Source organism: Gobius niger (assembly GCF_951799975.1).
Source record: "Gobius niger genome assembly, chromosome: 22".
Classification (NCBI taxonomy): domain Eukaryota; kingdom Metazoa; phylum Chordata; class Actinopteri; order Gobiiformes; family Gobiidae; genus Gobius; species Gobius niger.
Genome location: NC_136873.1, coordinates 2,063,148 through 2,081,717, shown reverse-complemented (window position 1 = coordinate 2,081,717; position 18,570 = coordinate 2,063,148). Strand labels below are relative to the sequence as shown.

The 18,570-nt window shown below is 42.4% G+C and overlaps 1 protein-coding gene across 5 annotated transcripts in view; it reads right to left on the bottom strand.

Moving 5' to 3' along the window:
• Nucleotides 1–2,276: 2,276 nt before the first annotated feature.
• Nucleotides 2,277–18,570, bottom strand: part of tjp2a (tight junction protein 2a (zona occludens 2)) — a 127,342-nt gene continuing 111,048 nt past the window's right edge. For 4 of the 5 annotated variants that reach the window (XM_079581231.1, XM_079581227.1, XM_079581230.1 and 1 more), the window contains 5 exons: nucleotides 17,902–18,000; nucleotides 14,406–14,615; nucleotides 13,486–13,563; nucleotides 6,544–6,626; nucleotides 2,278–2,931 (listed from right to left, as the gene is read on the bottom strand). In XM_079581231.1, the coding sequence (XP_079437357.1) occupies nucleotides 2,802–2,931; nucleotides 6,544–6,626; nucleotides 13,486–13,563; nucleotides 14,406–14,615; nucleotides 17,902–18,000 (600 nt within the window). In that variant the 3' untranslated portion in view covers nucleotides 2,278–2,801. Of the gene's footprint in view, nucleotides 2,932–6,543; nucleotides 6,627–13,485; nucleotides 13,564–14,405; nucleotides 14,616–17,901; nucleotides 18,001–18,570 lie in introns of all 5 variants that reach the window. The other variant, XM_079581229.1, reaches the window with a different exon arrangement.

The following is an 18,570-nucleotide window of genomic DNA, read 5'->3' as shown; positions in this document are numbered from 1 at the left end:
CGGGCGTTCTGCTCTCCCAAAATTTCATCCACTGAGCGGCTCTGTGATAAAAAATTGACACTGTTGGTTGCGCAGCGCACTTCCTGTTAAGAGCATACTGCCTTCAGACTGAACGCAATGGAGACTGTTCTGTTCTGTTTTATCGCCTTAATGTTTGGTGCAGCCCTGTGGAGGCCCGGCTGTAGTCTCCACATTTAATGTTCTGAGATTATGAGTGATTACAAAGAAATGTCCACCCAAGTCCCTATAACCCATCACTCACTATAGCTATAGACACGCACTAAGGAGACCAGTTCACAACCTTTTTACTTGAAAGTCAAGTGCAATGTTGCCTACTCGCTAGAGTGTACAGAAAGGAGTGAGCCCCTTGTCCAGAGTACCAGCAGAATGAGCAACTACATCTACAATATGCTAAAATCAGGGAATAGAATTCAAAGCTGTCTTAAGCTGCGCATAACACATTCAGCTGCACGAGGCTGATTGTAATAAAACCAGATGAACTCAAGTCCAAAGGATTTGTAGGGAGACTTTCCATCAGGAGTTTCGTATATACAAGCTAATTGGCGTGTGGACAGGCCAAAGAGAAATAGGAGAAAATGCTTTTTTTCATTTCTCTGCGGCCCGGTAGCAAATACGTCACAGCCCGGTACCAGTCCCCGGCCCGGTGGTTGGGGACCACTGGTTTAATGTGCGTTCTTGGAAGCGTAGCCGGATTTTGGAAAAATAACTGCTGTTTCGGGGCTAACTAGTCCCCCTTTGCTACGGTCATGTCCTATGGATCTTTAATTATACCCCCATGGTCTCCCCAGGATCTCCCCAGTATTTAAGCCTTTATCCATCCCATACACTTGAATAGAGGGACATTATTTGTGCCGGTGGACAATGTTTTTTCCAGGTTACCCCATTAGGCTTGTTACAATCGCCTACAGCTCAAAGTCTGCAATAAACCACAAATACGTCAAATCCAGCTCAGTGTGTGATCATCTTAAAGGCTGCTTTATATAGTTGCCGGCTTTATTGACGTTATTAGTGCATAATATTAGTTGTTCGATGCAAGCTAGCTGCTAAGCAGCTCGTTAGCTCCGAGTGCTAACCGTTTGGCTACGGACTTCCTGACATGGCTGGATGTTCTCATGTTGAAAATACACACAGGATAAAGCTGTACCGGGCAGAGAGAGCTAATCCAAGGGCTGACAGCGCTTATGATATTGGCCTGAAAGCTACTCTTTACTGTAGTTTCCCAGGGAGAGCTCCCAGACAACGGGGGCAGCGGTTAGCCATCCCGGGCTGCCTTCGAGGCTCCGAGTTGGGCGGAGGACTCTAGTGCGGGGCATTGTGTGGCGGGGAGATACGAATGGCAAATGTCCGCCGCCTGCACTCTGCATGTAGGCAAGGCATGTTTATTTATGCTGCGCATTTCGTAACTCAATGTGCCTAACCACTACGAGAGGCTTCAGTGTCCGGGAAAATGTTGCTCTGCCTGGAGAAGTTAGGTTGCCTGCACAACACAGGCGCCAAATGAAGGGAGTTGGAACAGTCAAAGTCCGCATCATAAAATATCAGCTACAGAATTGTATTCCTTTTAGAAGATGACAGCGAGCAGAGCGAACGAAAACGCGCCGGCAGACAATTACGGAATTAAGGCAGTAACCAGGAAGTATTACCCATCATGCAACGCAAAAATGAATCGCTCCCCCACCCATTGGAAGAGATTCTAAGGAGATCAGAACGCCCAAATTAAAATGCTATAAAATGTAATTATACAAAACAGCCATAAATGGTTAAAAAAATGATAGTTTTTGTTCCAGCAGCTCTCTTCCCAGCACGTTTCCAATGGCTAAGAGACTACGGCCATGTGACGTATTACAGAGTATGGGTGGAAGAAGAGGGAGATGTGCTAAATATGCAGCGCTACTGAAACAAAACCCCACTCCAGGTCTGTTTCTGGGTTATATTATAATCGATATTAACCCGTATGAAAACTGCACTGTACTGGTCATACACAGGTTCAAACACATTCACCGAGCTTTCACTAAAAACTATTTGATGATTGGAATGTTCAGTTGTTTCCACAAAGAGACAAAAATCTTTGTGTCGAGGTTCAGCACAGTCTGTTACATTGGCAGTGTCCAGGTAAAGAAAGTGGCATTTGGTGGAAGCACAGTTTGAAAGGTTCATTGATGAGCAGAGGCACTTTGGTCCACAGTGGAATGTTGGGGTCCTAACCATTTTTGGCTGGGACCACAAAAAATGACACATAATCAACTCAGGACCCCCATTACACAAAACTAATTCCTCTGGCTACATTAGGGCATAAAAAAACATTTTAAAATCAAGTTAATATGTAATTAAATTGTTTATTTGGGATATTTGAAATGATTTCACAAATTATATGCTGTTTTACACTAAAGAATATACTAAAAACATTAGCATTTCTCTTTTTATTACATCATGAAATCATTGGGGGACCCCCACCCAAAGCCCTACCACCCCCACTGTTTTAGAACGAAGATCTCAATTTCAACTTTATTACTGTTCACGTGCATTTAGTAGCTTCAAATTGACTTCTGTTGCCATGATGAGGCTATGCTTTGACATAATCTGCTTACCCTCTAAAGGAGGACTGGAACCGAACTGGGAGATGGCAGCTTATTTTGTGGAATCCCCCAGCCATAGTTCTGGGTGACTTTGTTGCAGTGGTGAGTGCTACAGAGTTTCTCATAATGGTGTAGTGCTGAAGCTGGCAGGTCCCCAAAGTCTTGTGTTTGTCTACTTGGCCTTGTGCAGTATGCAGTATTTCCTCATAGCTCGGTGTCCTTGTACTTGGCTGTGTTGTAATAGCCCCTCTTGTTCTGCTCGGTCAGCTGGCGGCGGTACTCTGCTTCATCGTCCTCAGAGTATGACGGTCGGGAGGAGCTCTCTGGCTCTGAGCTGGAACTGGACACACACACGGACAGACACACACACACACTTAATGAAATATTAATAATTTTTCTTATTAAAAAAATGAAAACGCTCACCAGGAAGCTAACGTTAGCTTCATGCTACATATGCCAAGCTTAGTAACAAGTGCTATTTTCCCTTCAACTGAACAATTTGCTGCAAAAAACAAAAAATCCATATGGAACTGATCTTGGCTTGGCTTAAGTTGTGTGATAAATATGTTTATAGCCAGAAAGGTTTTCTTCCCATGAGAGGTTTTCTTCTCCTTCGGCTAGACCCCGGCTACGACGTATGGAGGACCGTGGCTGCCAAAACAATAAATATATACATAAATAAATAAATAAATAAATTTAAAAAGATAAAATTTGCAAAGAAATGCGTGCAATTATGAGAATAAGTGCATTTATTTCTGTATTTATTTCTGTATTTATTTCTGTATTTCTGTATTTATTTCTGTATTTCTCTTAATGATATGCAAATCATGGGGTGGGTCGGGATGCCTCTGCTGTAAGCTCATTGGTCAATCTTTTTCCTTGCTCCAGAGCTTGTCCAGCATAGACGGCCATGTTGAGATCACTGTGTTCTCGCTATAGCCATGTCAGAACGGAAAAAAAAAAGAGATAGATAGAGATAGAAATGGATTCGCTTTGGAGTTAAATTTCTAATGAGCTGAGAAGACTGTCGGACAGGCATACGAGAAACTGTAGTGTTGACTATATTATTTTCCGTTTGGATCAGTTACGTAAAGTCCCGTCGCCAGACGTCAGTCTTAAGGGGGGCATATGAAATCCACGCAGGGGCACATTTAGTATTACTATAAAGTACATATTTTTCGGTATTCGCGTAGCCCTGGCGCACACTGATCATTACATTAAACATAATCAACAGCAAATATGACCAGACCAACTACAGCTGTAACATCAGTCCTCGTGGCGGAAACGTCAGAAGCCCTACAGGCGTTTCTCCGAGCTGAGCCTCCTCATCAACATATCCTTCCACTCAGACTTGAACTTATGAGTAAGGTCAGTAATTGGGCAAAGATCACTCATTTGCACAGTGTTACTTTCGCGCTTTCTGCCCGATTAGAGACCAGCCCAAACTCCACAACAAGTAGCCTAACTATTTCCTCCTCTCGCACGGAGAGAGGGGACCGGCGGCATTTCATCCCTCTCTCTCTTTCTCTGTCTCTACAGGCACGGTTCCCTCCAAGCTGCGCTCGTGCGCAATTGCTCCTATGTTATCTGGGCACAAAATAAAATATAGCTGATATGATAGAGGGGTATCAACGATCATCCTCCGCCCTCAGAGTCCACGATGCTCGTGAGAGGCTTTTGGCAAAGGCAGTGACAGGTGCTCGTGTGTATTTTACTACAAAGCGCTGAAGTCCACCGAAAAGAGCCCGCGTTCCAAGTGTGCGTTTTACACTCAGACACTGGAGCTTTCAGTGAAGGCTGAGAGAGACTGAAAAGTGGACGCGGCCACAGCACTGACCGAGCCATATTCATGGTACAAACGGTGGCGCGAGTGTGGTGGTGCAGGCGCTCGTTCTAAAGCCCCAGAGTCCGGTCGTTTTCCACGCTCAGAAACGTGTTTTCGTTGCATCGGCGCAGTATCTGCACAGACGCAAGGCCCAGCTCATTCAGCTGCTTTTGAAAAGGACCTTACTCATAAGTTCAAGTCTGAGTGGAAGGATGTGTTGATGAGGAGGCTCAGCTCGGAGAAACGCCTGTAGGGCTTCTGACGTTTCCGCCACGAGGACTGATGTTACAGCTGTAGTTGGTCTGGTCATATTTGCTGTTGATTATGTTTAATGTAATGATCAGTGTGCGCCAGGGCTACGCGAATACCGAAAAATATGTACTTTATAGTAATACTAAATGTGCCCCTGCGTGGATTTCATATGCCCCCCTTAAGACTGACGTCTGGCGACGGGACTTTACGTAACTGATCCAAACGGAAAATAATATAGTCAACACTACAGTTTCTCGTATGCCTGTCCGACAGTCTTCTCAGCTCATTAGAAATTTAACTCCAAAGCGAATCCATTTCTATCTCTATCTATCTCTTTTTTTTTCCGTTCTGACATGGCTATAGCGAGAACACAGTGATCTCAACATGGCCGTCTATGCTGGACAAGCTCTGGAGCAAGGAAAAAGATTGACCAATGAGCTTACAGCAGAGGCATCCCGACCCACCCCATGATTTGCATATCATTAAGAGAAATACAGAAATAAATACAGAAATAAATAAATAAATACAGAAATAAATAAATAAATGCAAAAATAAATAAATAAGAGAAATACATAGAGAAATAAATAAATAAATACAAAAATAAATACAGAAATAGAGAAATAGAGAAATACAGAAATAAATGTATAAATAAATACAAAAATAAATACAGAAATAAATGCACTTATTCTCATAATTGCATGCATTTCTTTGCAAATTTTATCTTTTTTAAATGTATTTATTTCTGTATATATTTATTGTTTTGGCAGCCACGGTCCTCCATAACGACGCGTTGCCCTCAGTATCTTTAAGGTTGACTGTCAAGGATGGAAGAAAGACTATTTTTCTCATTGTCCCCACTCTTTATTATTATTATTATTATTATTGACCTTTATTTAACCAGGATAGATTAAGAATCTCTTTTTCTCTTTTTCAGGGGAGTCCTGGCCCCAGAGGGGAATCTATTGTACGTGTTTTTTGTGGTAGGGGAAACCAGAGTACCCGGAGGAAACCTACGCAGACACGGGGAGAACATGCACAGAAAGGCCCCATCCAGGTGGGAATCGCACCCGGGACCTTCTAGCTGTGAGGCGTGAGCGCTAACCGCTGCGCCACCGTGCCGCCCAATTAACCGTGCCGCTTTAATTACAGTCTACAATCTTTGATTCTCCAGATACTCATATACAGTGTATGCTCTCTCTCTCTCTCCCCTCCTCCTGTCGGCCACTTCAACTACTACCTGCTTAAAGTCTGTCTCTGCGCAGAAGGGAAAGAGAGGAGCCCAGTCCCGTTCATTTAGGAACGATTCAGACTAAGGATATTTTCTGCTTACCAAGCCTCAGTGCTGCCTCTCTCATATCTTGAATCTTGTTACTAGTTTATATTAGTAACTACAGTAAATCCATTCTCCCTGTGTTGAAAACTTACCTTGGCTTCGAACTGTCCATAATGTACATCATTCCAGGGCTGGGACCTTTCAACTTTTGGATATTATTTTCCACTTTTAATATATGAATTAATTGGGAGTATCACATTCACACAGACCCTCCCGCTCTTACAGAAATGTAATTCCGTTACTGGATGACACACCAATATAATAAGTCATTACACTACAATAAAATACATGAACTAACTGGATAAAAACGACTGAAGCTAGTGGCCCTCCATGTGCAAAGGTTTGGATATTTGGTTTGCAGTACCAGTATAAAACTATACTTTTTCAGTACCGATCACGTTATTAATTATATACAACAATAAAACAGAATGACAATGTTTGATCAAATTTAGTGTTGGGAAAATTCAGTAACTTTCATGTCCAATCAGCCGTTCCTGAATGGTATCTAAAGAAAAACGTCTAATATAGAATCTTACCCGATGGGCTGTGGCCGGTTGAGGTTGGGTTTGGGCTTCACTGGGATGGCGTAGATGTCAGGGTGCTTCTGAGCGATCTCCAGCTGAAAACAAACAGCACACAGCTTCAGAACACAGATCTGAGCAGAGAACTAAGAGCAAATGGTCAGCAGCACATGGTACAGGAGGTCAGTGCAGCGGAGCTCTTAATTTCCGCTGGGTACTGTTCAAATTGAGGTGACCAAATCGCTGCGTTTATTTTCTGTTTGTGGAGAACGTAGTTGTGGTGTTCAGATCGCCGCGCACACGCAGGCTGCTCGGACATGCGGCTGTCACTTAATTCGTACAGCAGACGCACTACCAACCTGCAATAAACGTACTGACCGTGGGTGCCATGTGGGCTTTGTGTAAAGTTTGGAAAAACTGCACACGGTCTGTGTGCACCAACACTGTGCGTTTGTCGTAGAAATTACTGGGCAAATTTGGAGGGGAATAGCCTATATATTTTGTCCTTGGATACAGAGAAGGCGCACGTTTGGGCAGTATGACACACTTTTCCAGGAGCTGGAGAGCAAAAGCCACGGTTACTACATGTCTTACATTCGCATACATAGATCCAAAAAAAACCTTTGGTGAATTGCTGCTACGTGTCACACCACGAATAACGCCTTTTTCTCTCCGCCATCTCTGACGCCTGTTTTCTCCTCGCCTTCCCTCTTCCCCTGGGCATGTTGGAAAAACTTTGTACTTTGTACTTGGTGACAGGCACCTCTGAAGCTTAAAGGTGCATACAGACCAAACACTTTTTGGGCGTCAAAAACGCGCCTAAAGCCTGTAGTTAGAAGCTTGTGCTTACCTGGAGTCAGACCCTTGTCACACCGACGCTCTGGCACGTCAGAGTGTGTTCGTAGCCCTATAATAGGCATCCTTGAGGCCTAAACACATTCCCAGCGTAGATTGAGCCACTGATATAAGTTTTCTCGTCGCCGCTTTTAATCCTGGGTGTTGGTAGAGAAACACTGATGTGTGTCTTTGTAAAAGTCCAAGAGCTGCAGTAGCTCCGGTTCACAATGAAGTGAATCCTCCGTACTTGTTGACATCTGTGGGCCGGCACAAAATCTTTTTTCTTCATTTTTTATTTGGATCTGCCCCGGTGCACGCAGTTGCACTGTTGGGGAAAGTTCCTGATTGGTTGACGCTCGCAAATTTCCCAACTCTAGCGTGGGCCGCGCTGGACGCCCCTGGAGGCGCGTCCAAAGCTTACCATGTGCTTCAAAACGTGCTGCATAGTAGGCGCGTGACTCGCTGCGGGATATTTTGACGCTGTCTGAGGCGCGTCCTCCGTATTTTCAATGTAAATCTGACGCTTGGCCGCGTTTGGTGTGTACCTTATACATCAGAGTTTTCGTGCGGTAGATGCACTCTCGCCAACAGGCAATTTACGAGCGACTTGCGCAAAATGTTTGAGGACGCACGAGATATCTGAACGTGCATTGGCCGCACTAATGGTGTGCGTGTGGCACACGCCACATATGTGACCTGTCACGAGACCCAGGGACACTTGGGCTGCCGATTTGGTTTAGAAAGAAACGTAATTATTATTATTATTTTTTTTTATTGTGATTTTCGCTTTTTTGCAGACTCTGAGTTGAGATCACGAAGAAGCCTCTCAGTGTTTTAGATAACAGGATTGGTATATTCAAAAGCATACATTTTGAGGGTGAAATCATCTTGTTTTATCAGTCTAGCGACGCAGTAGAGGTGTGTCATTGTCTATGCGCATTTCCATATTTTTTGTTATTGCCCCCGCTAGGGGTGTTGAAAAATATCGATCTGCCAATATATTGCGATATTACATCGCATGATTCTCGTATCGATCCAAAACATCTATTTTTGGGGCAGGGCTCTAGACTGCGACCAAAATGCTCGCATATGCGACTATTTTTAGAGAATATGCGAGTAAAAAAAATAAGTGGTAGCACCTGTGCGAGCAAAAAAAAAAGAAAGTCTAATAGGCTTTATGAGGAGTGCCACAAACAAGGTTATAAACAGCGTCTCCAGTAACCTGGCTAACGCCAGACTGCTGTGTGCGCTCGAATCATTTCGAACTGCACAGCAGCCTGAGGACCATGGCCGAAATTTTCGCATGGATTTGGGAACCAATCAATGAACGAGGAGGGACGGCAAGCTGATGACGAGCTATTCGATGTACGGAAGCTTGTAGTTTATTTACGGATAATAAAAAAAAAGCTTATTTACGGATCAAACATGACAGCAGCAGACGCGACGCTATTTTTCGATCAAGCTTTAGACCTTGTTCTAAATAGTTTAGCTCGAATGTTTACAGCGGGTACGTCATCGGATACGATGATACGATTGGCTGTGGCTGTGTGCAGACGCACGATAGACATTCGTAGCGCCCAATAAACGACTATGGACGATCGTAAACCACACCTCTCCTACGAGAAAATGAATTGGTGTGAACTGGCGTTAGCCAGGCTACGTCTCCAGAGCACTTCTCTGAGAACACACACACTAGGGATGCACCGATACCGATACCAGTATCGGGTATCGGGCCGATACCACAGGGTTGTACTCATACTCGTACTCATTCATGAGGTCCCGATACCAGAAACCGATACCATTTGACGTGCGGTGAGCGCAACTACGAGGCGCACCTCTCAGCTGAGGAGAGAAGAAGCAACAAACTGGAGAATTCTTTAGTGGAAATAAAATAATCCACATAGAGCTGACTTTATTACAGATGACACTCCCTAAATCAGAGTCTGAGCTGGATTTAACCAGAGCTTAATGTTGTTAGTGCTGCAGCGTCTGCAGTGTTTACAACATACAGGCTAACGTTGCTAACTCGCGGCTAGCGCAGTTTTGGCCATTCCGACGCCGTTTTATGCCCAGGGGTTTATTCATTTGAAACCCAGCGACTAAAAAGTCCTCAGAAAATCCAAATAAAAGAGATACAGCATGTCCATATTGAGCGAAAATGAGCTGCAGCAGAACAATAAAAACGCTGTAGCTACTCGCTAAGTTGCTACAAAACACACGAGATAATCTACACGGAGTTGAAGTAAAGACGAAAAGAGACCATTTAAGTAACATCTCAATACTATTGTTAAATAAAAAATATATGAATAAAGCACAGGAATTGGGGAGCTTTTGGACATAGGCTTTTCTGTCTATGATGGACAGTGCAATAAAAAAAAAAAATTATATTGAATGAAAATAAAAAATAAATAAATGGCATCAGCACAATTCTAATAACTGCTCTTAAATGTGTAGCCTACTTAAGGAAATGTAAATGAGTAAATATGCTAATTACAAAATAAATCTGCTGTGGAAAAAAGTAAGAATGTTGAAGAAAATGCCTTGTACTCATATCGGTATTCGGTATCGGCGAGTACTTAAATCCAAGTACTCGTACTCGTATCGGTTTTAGAAAAAGTGGTATCGGTGCATCCCTAACACACACTGCACAAACACGCACGCACACACACACCCAAGCCTCTACTATTATTGAAGAAGTGAGCTGGTAGTTTAGGCTAAACGTTTTGTCTGGGCAAGTGCCCCGCTCTCCCTGTTTGTCCGAGAGACAATGAAATACAGACAGCAACAGAGGTCACGTGTCCCGACATGAATTAAACTTCTATCATCTTCTGCCAATGCGCACTTTCCGACAGTTTATTCCCCAAACAAGTATCTATTTTCACTTTTATGTTCGCCTTTTGGGGCGGTACTTGCTGCAGCCGAGCGGCGAGCTCACGAGTGCAGCTCAGAGAGAAGCACGAGCTCGAGAGGAGACAGGAGCGACTGGAGAGGAGGAGACAGGAGCAGAAAGAGCTCAGCGGTTTATGTTCCTACCTGAACTCGCTCTGATCTCCTCGTGGTCAGAAAAAGCTTGTTTTAGAGCGCAAATGTAAAGGTAACGGAGAGCTAACGTAAAGCTAGTTAGCGAACGTAAAGCTAACAGAGAGCTAACATAAAGCTAACGGAGAGCTAACAGCTGCTGTTATGGCCCGCCCTCTCCCTCAGCCACAGCAGATTCAGCTCCTGTATTTTAGTTAGGCTTTAGGCTAAAACAGACTGTGATTTTTGACTGTGATTAATACGGTCTTAATTGGCAGTAATACATACTTTTCTACGTGAATATCCTGCAAGTGACAATGATATTGCAGATGTGGAAAGAAAGAGACAAACAATTGTCAAGGAAGATGAATAATAATGGATTGAAAACACAAAATTAAAGTAGAACAATGCAAAAGAATTATAATAAAATTATATAAAATCACTCTATTATTAATATGATTGTTTTTTTTTGTTTTTTTAAGTTTTAACATTATTTTAGTCATTAATAAGATCAATTATAAGTGATTTCGAACATGTTTATAATTGTCCTTGTTTTAATTTATTAAAATGGTGAATTTTGATATTGTGTCTCGAGTCTGCGCGACCAAAATATTGTCTGTGCGACCAACTGAAAAAGTTAGTAGCACCAGCGCTACTAACATAAAAGTTAGTCTGGAGCCCTGTTTTGGGGAAATATTTATTGCAGCGTCTTGCTTTGGTAAGTAAGTAAGTAAGCAATCTTTATTTATATAGCAAATTTCACAGACAAAGGCCACAAAGCGCTTCACAACACAGTTAAAAAGCAGAAATTACAAACAATATAAAAAGGGGTCAAAACAACACAGAAATCGTAGCAGCCCAAAAGTAGCTAATTAAAAGCTTGAACAAATAAATGTGTCTTAAGGTTGCTTTTGAAAGAATCAACAGAGTCAATAGAGCGCAAAGAGGGCGGAAGATCATTCCAGAGTCTGGGAGCAACAGCCTGGAAGGATCGGTCACCTCTAGTACGAAAACTCGTACGTGGAACCTTTAGCAGATTCTGATCCACAGACCTCAGAGCCCACGCAGGGGTGTAAGGCTGGATCAGAGCACGGATATAAGAAGGAGCCTGACCATGCATCTGAAAGCTAGAACCAGAATTTTTTACTTGATCTTATAGGACACTGGCAGCCAATGAAGCTGTTTTAAAATAGGAGATATGTGGGTCCTCCTGTTTGTGCGGGTCAGAATTCTCGCTGCAGAGTTTTGCACTAATTGCAGTCGAGAAGCTCCTTCTTGTTAAGACATGAAAACAAACCGTTACAGTCGTCTAAACGTGAAGACACAAATGCATGGATGATAAGCGCCAAATCATTACGTGAGGCCATATTCCTAAGTTTGGACATTTTCCTCAGTTGAAAGAAGCAGTTTCTCGTTAGCTGCTTACAGTGCTGCACTAATGACATGTCTTTGTCAAAAATAACTCCCAAGATACGAAGGCTTGGTTTCGCAGACTGGCCTAAGTCACCCAGGAACTGTTTAATCCCTGGAATTGAATCATGGTGTGATTACCAGGGTTTCCGTTTTGTCTGCATTGAGCTGCAGAGAGTTATCGCTGAGCCATTGTTTTGGATGATCGTTCCCAAAGGGATCAAATACAACAAAAATAAGACGTCTCCACACAACAAACCCATAGACTCAGACCTTATTTGGTTAGCTGTAACACTAAAGCCCGATAAATATGAGGAGAACCACTGTAGAACTGACCCCGACAGTCCTACTTGATCCCTCAGTCTTTTCAGCAGAACCTGATGGTCGACGGTGTCGAAGGCTGAGGACAGATCCAAGAGAACTAGAACAGTGTGTTTCCCAGAGTCAGCAGACATCATAATGTCGCTGGACACTTTCAGTGAGGCCGTTTCCGTAGGTGTAGTGAAGATGCTCTTTGTGATGGTAGGAGTTATGAGTAAAACTTGCCTGAAGCTGAATAAATGACAATGCAAACATGAGCGCGCCATCTTACAGGAGCTTTAATTTACTTTTATCATAAAGGATTATCATATAGGATTAAAATGTAATTGAGTGAGGGTTTAGTCTTGATTAGAGGGTAATAGTTGAATGTACAAATTCTATTTATGATTCAATTTTGTTTATTTTCTCTTACTAATAATTTGTATTTGTAAAAAAAAAAAAAATCTTTGAAAAGTCTTTGAAAATAAATAAATAAAAGCTTTTCATTGTAACGTGGTTAAAGCAGAGCTTTGAAAAACAGTTTATAAAGTGCAACCTTTTTGCAGCAGCCTTTGCAGCCCCAGGTGCGCTTTGCGCAGATTGCAGGCCGGTCTGAGCAGTGATGGCTCCAGACAATGTTGATTGGGGGGGGCAATGGGGGGTCCTGGTCATGTCAAGGGGGGTCTCATAAAAATCAACGAAAAATGCAGTGGACATGGCTAATAACCGCATATTACTGCAACTAAACAAAAACAATACAGCATATCAACTACTTTGTTTTTAATTAATTAATCAATTCCAGTTCGCAAACAATATGCTCAAACTTTAATTGGCACTACCCACGACAGAAAACATGTTTACAAAATAGTAACTATTCTCATACTCTCACCACCTTTTGATTGCCCTGTCCAGTTTCCCCCTGTCCTCTTGTCTGCTCCTTTTAAATCCCCGGTCTCCAGTCTGTTGAGCTGGGGTGTAGCACCAAATTCTGGTCCCCAGGTACAAACTTTAACCTTAATTGTGAAATGGGCTTCATTTGTTTAAATTGGTCCACTTTTAGTAAGCCTATTTAAAGGATTAGTTTTAGGTAGACCTGAAAGATATCACATGAAACTTTCTTTAGCTTTCTGTTCAAAAAGGCTCTAACCAACAAACAATTTAGCTCAGTAGTTATTTCAGCAACAAATTCTTATTTGGTTTTCCTCAAATAATTTCTTAAGCACATTTGGTCAGCTATATCATTCTAATACATTTCATCACATCGCCCTTCTTCATGGACCTCCTCCCTGACTAGTTGTTTTTTATTTAGCTTTGTCAGCAAACCACTGCTTTACTAAACGCAATGACTAGATAAAAAGGGCTTATTGCAGGTGGAGAAAGAGCAGTACTGACCCGAGCATTCTCTGCCTCCTGTAACTCCAGGATCCTCTGGGCTCGTGCCAAGTGGTCCATCTTCTCAAAGGCTTTGATCTGCAAGGGGACACACGCGTTACTGCTGGTCTGGCGCAGTCCATGTGATAATATGTTGTTTCGACAAAGGGCTGAATGAACACTATCTGTTTTATGTTGCAGCATTACAGTGAAACCTCAGTGACAATGGCAATTAAAAATGTTCTCATTCAGATTTGTATACAACTCCCCTCCCGACGCTTCATCCTCCCTCTATGGCTCCAGCTGCCTTGGTCTGGACTTAAATTACCTTCATGGTTAGTTTAGTTAAGGTTTTGTCAGATTTAAACACAGATCTGCTCCTTTGGCAGTGAGTTGACATGATATGAGGCTCTTCATTTCATTTTATGGAGTCGACCAAAATATCGGGCGTTTTAGTCATAGTTTTAAACTAATGTTAACACTGGTTTACAACAAATGTAGTGTCTAAGCTTTGTGAGTTGATTGATGACAGATTTGATTTGTTTTACTCAATCAGGTCATTGTTTTAGCCCTTGGCCAAATGTTGCTGAAGGGTATTGTTTTTCCAATGTCTTTGTCTTGGTGCCTCTGTCCACACGCTTTATGCACTGGTACCAGCTGGGACAGAACTACTGCTTTCAGCTCTGGACTAACATTTGAACCACTGAGCCACTGCTTATATTATTAATCTGTAATGAATAATGATGATGGGAATGAGCTTCATTCTGGAGAGTGAATGAAAACCACACATAGAAAATGGTTGGTGAACGTAAAAGCAGACTGGTCATTACCTGGCGACTTGAGCCCTATGTTGTAAGAAGCAAAGGGAATAAGAGTAAACACAGCCTGAGTATTAAAGCAAATCACACCCATCACAGAGGTCCTTCGAATTGGATACCAACCTTTCCCAGGAAGGACTTGGCCGCGGGGTCCTCTTCCTCCTCTTGTGGCCCAGGGCTGAGTTCTGGGGGCGGCTGAGACAGGCGGCTGCTGGGGGGCTTCAGAGCCACGGGAGGGGGCATAGGCCGCTGCGCCGCTGCATCGTTGCTGACGGTGCTGCTCGAGTGGGAGTCAAAGCTTCGTGACGAATCAGTACGTCCCTGAGAACGCACCTGCACACCCAATGGATTTAGAAGTAATGAGTAACTTACAAATATGTGACAGAGTAACTTTGAGGTCATTCTACTCTTGTTTTTCAGATTAAAAAAGACAATTTTGGAAGTAACAAAGGGGAGAAAGTTTGGACACCTTATTAAGTATTTTAAATTCCTCGTTTCTTGGCTTCTACACATAGGCTTTTTTTTTTGTATTTTTCCAAATTTCTATGTTGGTTTAGAAATTAAGTACTGTTACTCAGGTAAAAGTACTCGCAGCGTGCAGAACTGCGCACAGTACAAACGTATGTTGTAATGTTGTAAAAGGTCAAATTGAACGTCTAACTATGAGTGACAGAAGTGCCACATAAATAAACTGGGACTTGTGAGTGAATTTAGAGTTGCTAAACACAGTGCTCTGTACCGTGAGGAAGTCAAACTAGTGCCCACTCTGCTCCAGTGAAGCTGCTTCACTGCTCTCTAAGCCAATCAGAAGCTAGTTGGATGGGCGTCTTGGGTTCTCAAGCCTGGGCTAAAAACATGACCTTTGAAGTAGGGCTGAATAGGGCTTGGCGATATGGACTAAAAGTCATATCCCAATATATTTTGATTGAATATCGATATACAATGTATATCCCAATACTTTTTCCTCAAGGTGAGAGCTGTAAAATGAAATGTTGAGTTAAAGTCAAAGCCAAATATGAGTAGTTTTATTGAAGACTCACTATAAAATGTTATAATGAGTCTATAACATTTTATAGTTAAATGTTAAGGTGCGCGGTAGATCATGGATGTACAGTGAAAATTTTAGTGTTTCTAATGCAGCCACCGCGAAGGACTATTGCCTTCTCCTCCGTTAGCATTGTGTTAGCCGCAGTGCTAATTACTCCATTTCCTCACTGCTACACGCTCTGATGAACTGATCACAGAAACTCCCTCACCTCCGTCTCTGCCTCCACAGAGATGAAGGTGAGCCTGTGCTGCTTGTAAAGAGTAAAGAGTCATTTGCGGGTGACCTTTGGTGGCTTTTGTTTGGGAATGTTTTGGATAAAGATCAGAACTTATTTCACAGCCACTGACTAAAACACAAGAAAGAGCAAAAAGCAAGAAATTATTTAGGCTATTTACAAAAAATATAATTCAGTATAAGCCATGACAGTATAAATATACTGTCAATGATATAAGCTTATTGTAAATTATGTAAATGGCCATGTTGTGACTATTGAGAATTATATTTAATCTGATTATAAAGAACTTAATAGTAAGTAATACTTTTAATAAGTCAGTTGTAAATATTTCATTGTTTCAGTCTAGTTCTTTTTCATGTTGGGGCCACATATTAAAACGTACACGGGGCAAAGGGTTACAGATCGGTGGTCAGATTCGCAAAACCTTGAAACCTTCGACTAGCTGGGTCATTCCGTGTAGTTTCAGATTTGGATGAAACCTTTTTTTATTCCTCCACATGCTGCAGAGGGTGTTTTTTTCTGCTCCCAGGTGCTTTTTACTTTTGTGTGCACGTCTAAGAAGCTGTAGCTCAGCCATGGAAACATGTACAGGGCTAAACTGTGGTCTGTGCCATCATGTCTACGAAACATAGTTCCATGAACAATTATCAAAAAATGTTCTAGATTGTAAAGTTTGGGATTTATAGGCTGCAGTTTTTTAATTTGGTTTATCTTTTGTACGCTTGTCTATTGTGTTAAAATCTTTGTAATAATTATTCGAAATTAACGCGTTGAAGTCCCACCCCCACTAATAATAGTTTGTTATGTATCGACCTAATAAGCCCAATGCAGGGGAAGCACGCTGTCCACCTGCCGAGGACCGCAAAGAGTCCTACTCCTCCTTGATAATCTGTGAAAAAGTTCGAAAACACAACGCACGAGTGTCCTTGTGCTTTGGTCAAATTTGCCAGTCCGTCCAACGATCAGCCTCTTGTCTTCGCAGTTCAGCCGTTTTTCACCGGTTTACAGAGCCATGTTTACATTTCAGCCGCTCTGAGGTGATGTAGCGGAGCCGCATAAACAGCTACGCAAAGCGGAGCCAATGCGCCGCGGAGCGATGTGGCGCAGAAAATGCCAAAATATTTTTTTTATGGAAAAAAAAATAAGACGCGGGTCAGATTTAATTGTTTGCCCTTGCGTCGCCTATTGAATAGGCCCTGTATAAACTTTAAGCAAATGCGCCTCATGTGCATATGGAGCTGCATCTCGTCAACCACACACTCCGCGCTCACGTAGGCCTGATGTGTGACTGCTGCACCTCACCTGCTCAGGGCGGCTGGTTTTTCATTTTATTTTCACTTGTTCGGGTTTATTATTAGTTCCTTTACTGGTTAAACTTCGTATACTTAAAGGCATTTGTTTTTTAGACTTTTTTGAGTCTCAAAAAAAGAGACTTGCATGAAAGTTGCTGTGTAGAAAATAAATGTAAGCCTCAAAATGTTTACTTTGTTACATGTTTATTTATGCTTAAAAAGGTGTGTTTCACACGAGATTTCCGTAGCTCATTGAATACATTCAGAGCAGTGTGTGGCCTATGGTGTGGAGGGGAGTGAGAGGCGTGGGTGACGGGGGAAAGCCAGATGAGGAGAGGGGGGGCGGGGGGAGCAGAGCAGGGTTCTCTACTCCACCTTCTGACAAAAATATATGAAAAAAGACACAGCTTAGTGCAGCTTTAAAATGCACCAGAATTGAGAAAAGATTACCTGATTGTTTTCTTCACATTTACTTTAAAAACATATTGATCAAGCAGGACATTGACAATTTTTGCTAACAACAGCAAAAGGATCAGCCAAAAGTATTTGTTGCTATCTATAATGCACCAGAATTCCATCTGAATCCTCCCAGGGGAGGTTCTCCCGCACCACCCACAATGAGCAGTAGGTGGCAACAATTTATTATCACCTTCAGACCTTCAGTGTCTCTGAAGAAGAAATTTGTAGGTCTCAAATTAGTTTAGCTCATAAACTAGCTTTTTGGTAACTTTTGAAAAGCTACTTTCTTCAGGACCATTATGGACTCTTTGTAGTAAAAAAAAAAATCACCGAACCCCACAAAAACACGGTAAAGACGTACAAAAGCATCCAGAAAAACAATGTGGAGCACGGAAACCACAAATGCAGTTCACAGAAAAAAGCAAAAAAAAATGCAGCTGTACCAAGAGAGAGGGAGGTTGTATGAATTGCTTCTTTAAATTTCCCATCTTCACATATAAATTATGCGTATAAAACGCTTATTAGACCCCATTATTTGAACATAAGATTTTTTTTTAACCGAAACGTACCAGACGAGGGGCTCACCTTGGGGGGCTCAGGGACAAATGAAGGGGGAGGACTGGGCTCTCTGTGCAGCATCTCTCTGCTGCCTGACCTCCTCATCCGCACTCGGGGCTCAGGGCGCTGCGCACACAAGCACCAGACATAAATACAATGGAGTCACTTTCACCAGCACCACATCCAAGTACACAAGAGCACACGAGAACACCAGCCCGAGTCACAGAGGAGGGTCAGGAATAGAAGCGTCGCTTTACGGCATTGATATACCCCAATCTTGCATGTGCAATATACAGTATATCCTATATACAGTGGGGAAAAAAGTATTTGGTCAGTTTCCCATAGAATTTCTATTGGATTTTGGCCAAATACTTTTTTCCCCACTGTATATAAGGATTCTACCAGGACAGAGGGCAGCATTATACATTTATGCACCAATTGAAATATTTATAAAATGTTTTTCATGCTGTTATATGTTTCTCCATCAGTGCAGTGAAGGCCAGATTTGATGCTGATTGGGCTCAACCAGGGCGGTCCAGCTCATGTGGAGCAGTGGCCCCAGTCGGCCCAATAGTAAGAATATGAAGTTCAGACTCTTAAATGTTTTGGAAGAGTGTGGTGACCGCTTCCATCTATTGGTGCAATGAACTCCCATCGCTTAGTTCATAAATGCACCAATAAAATCTAGAATTGATT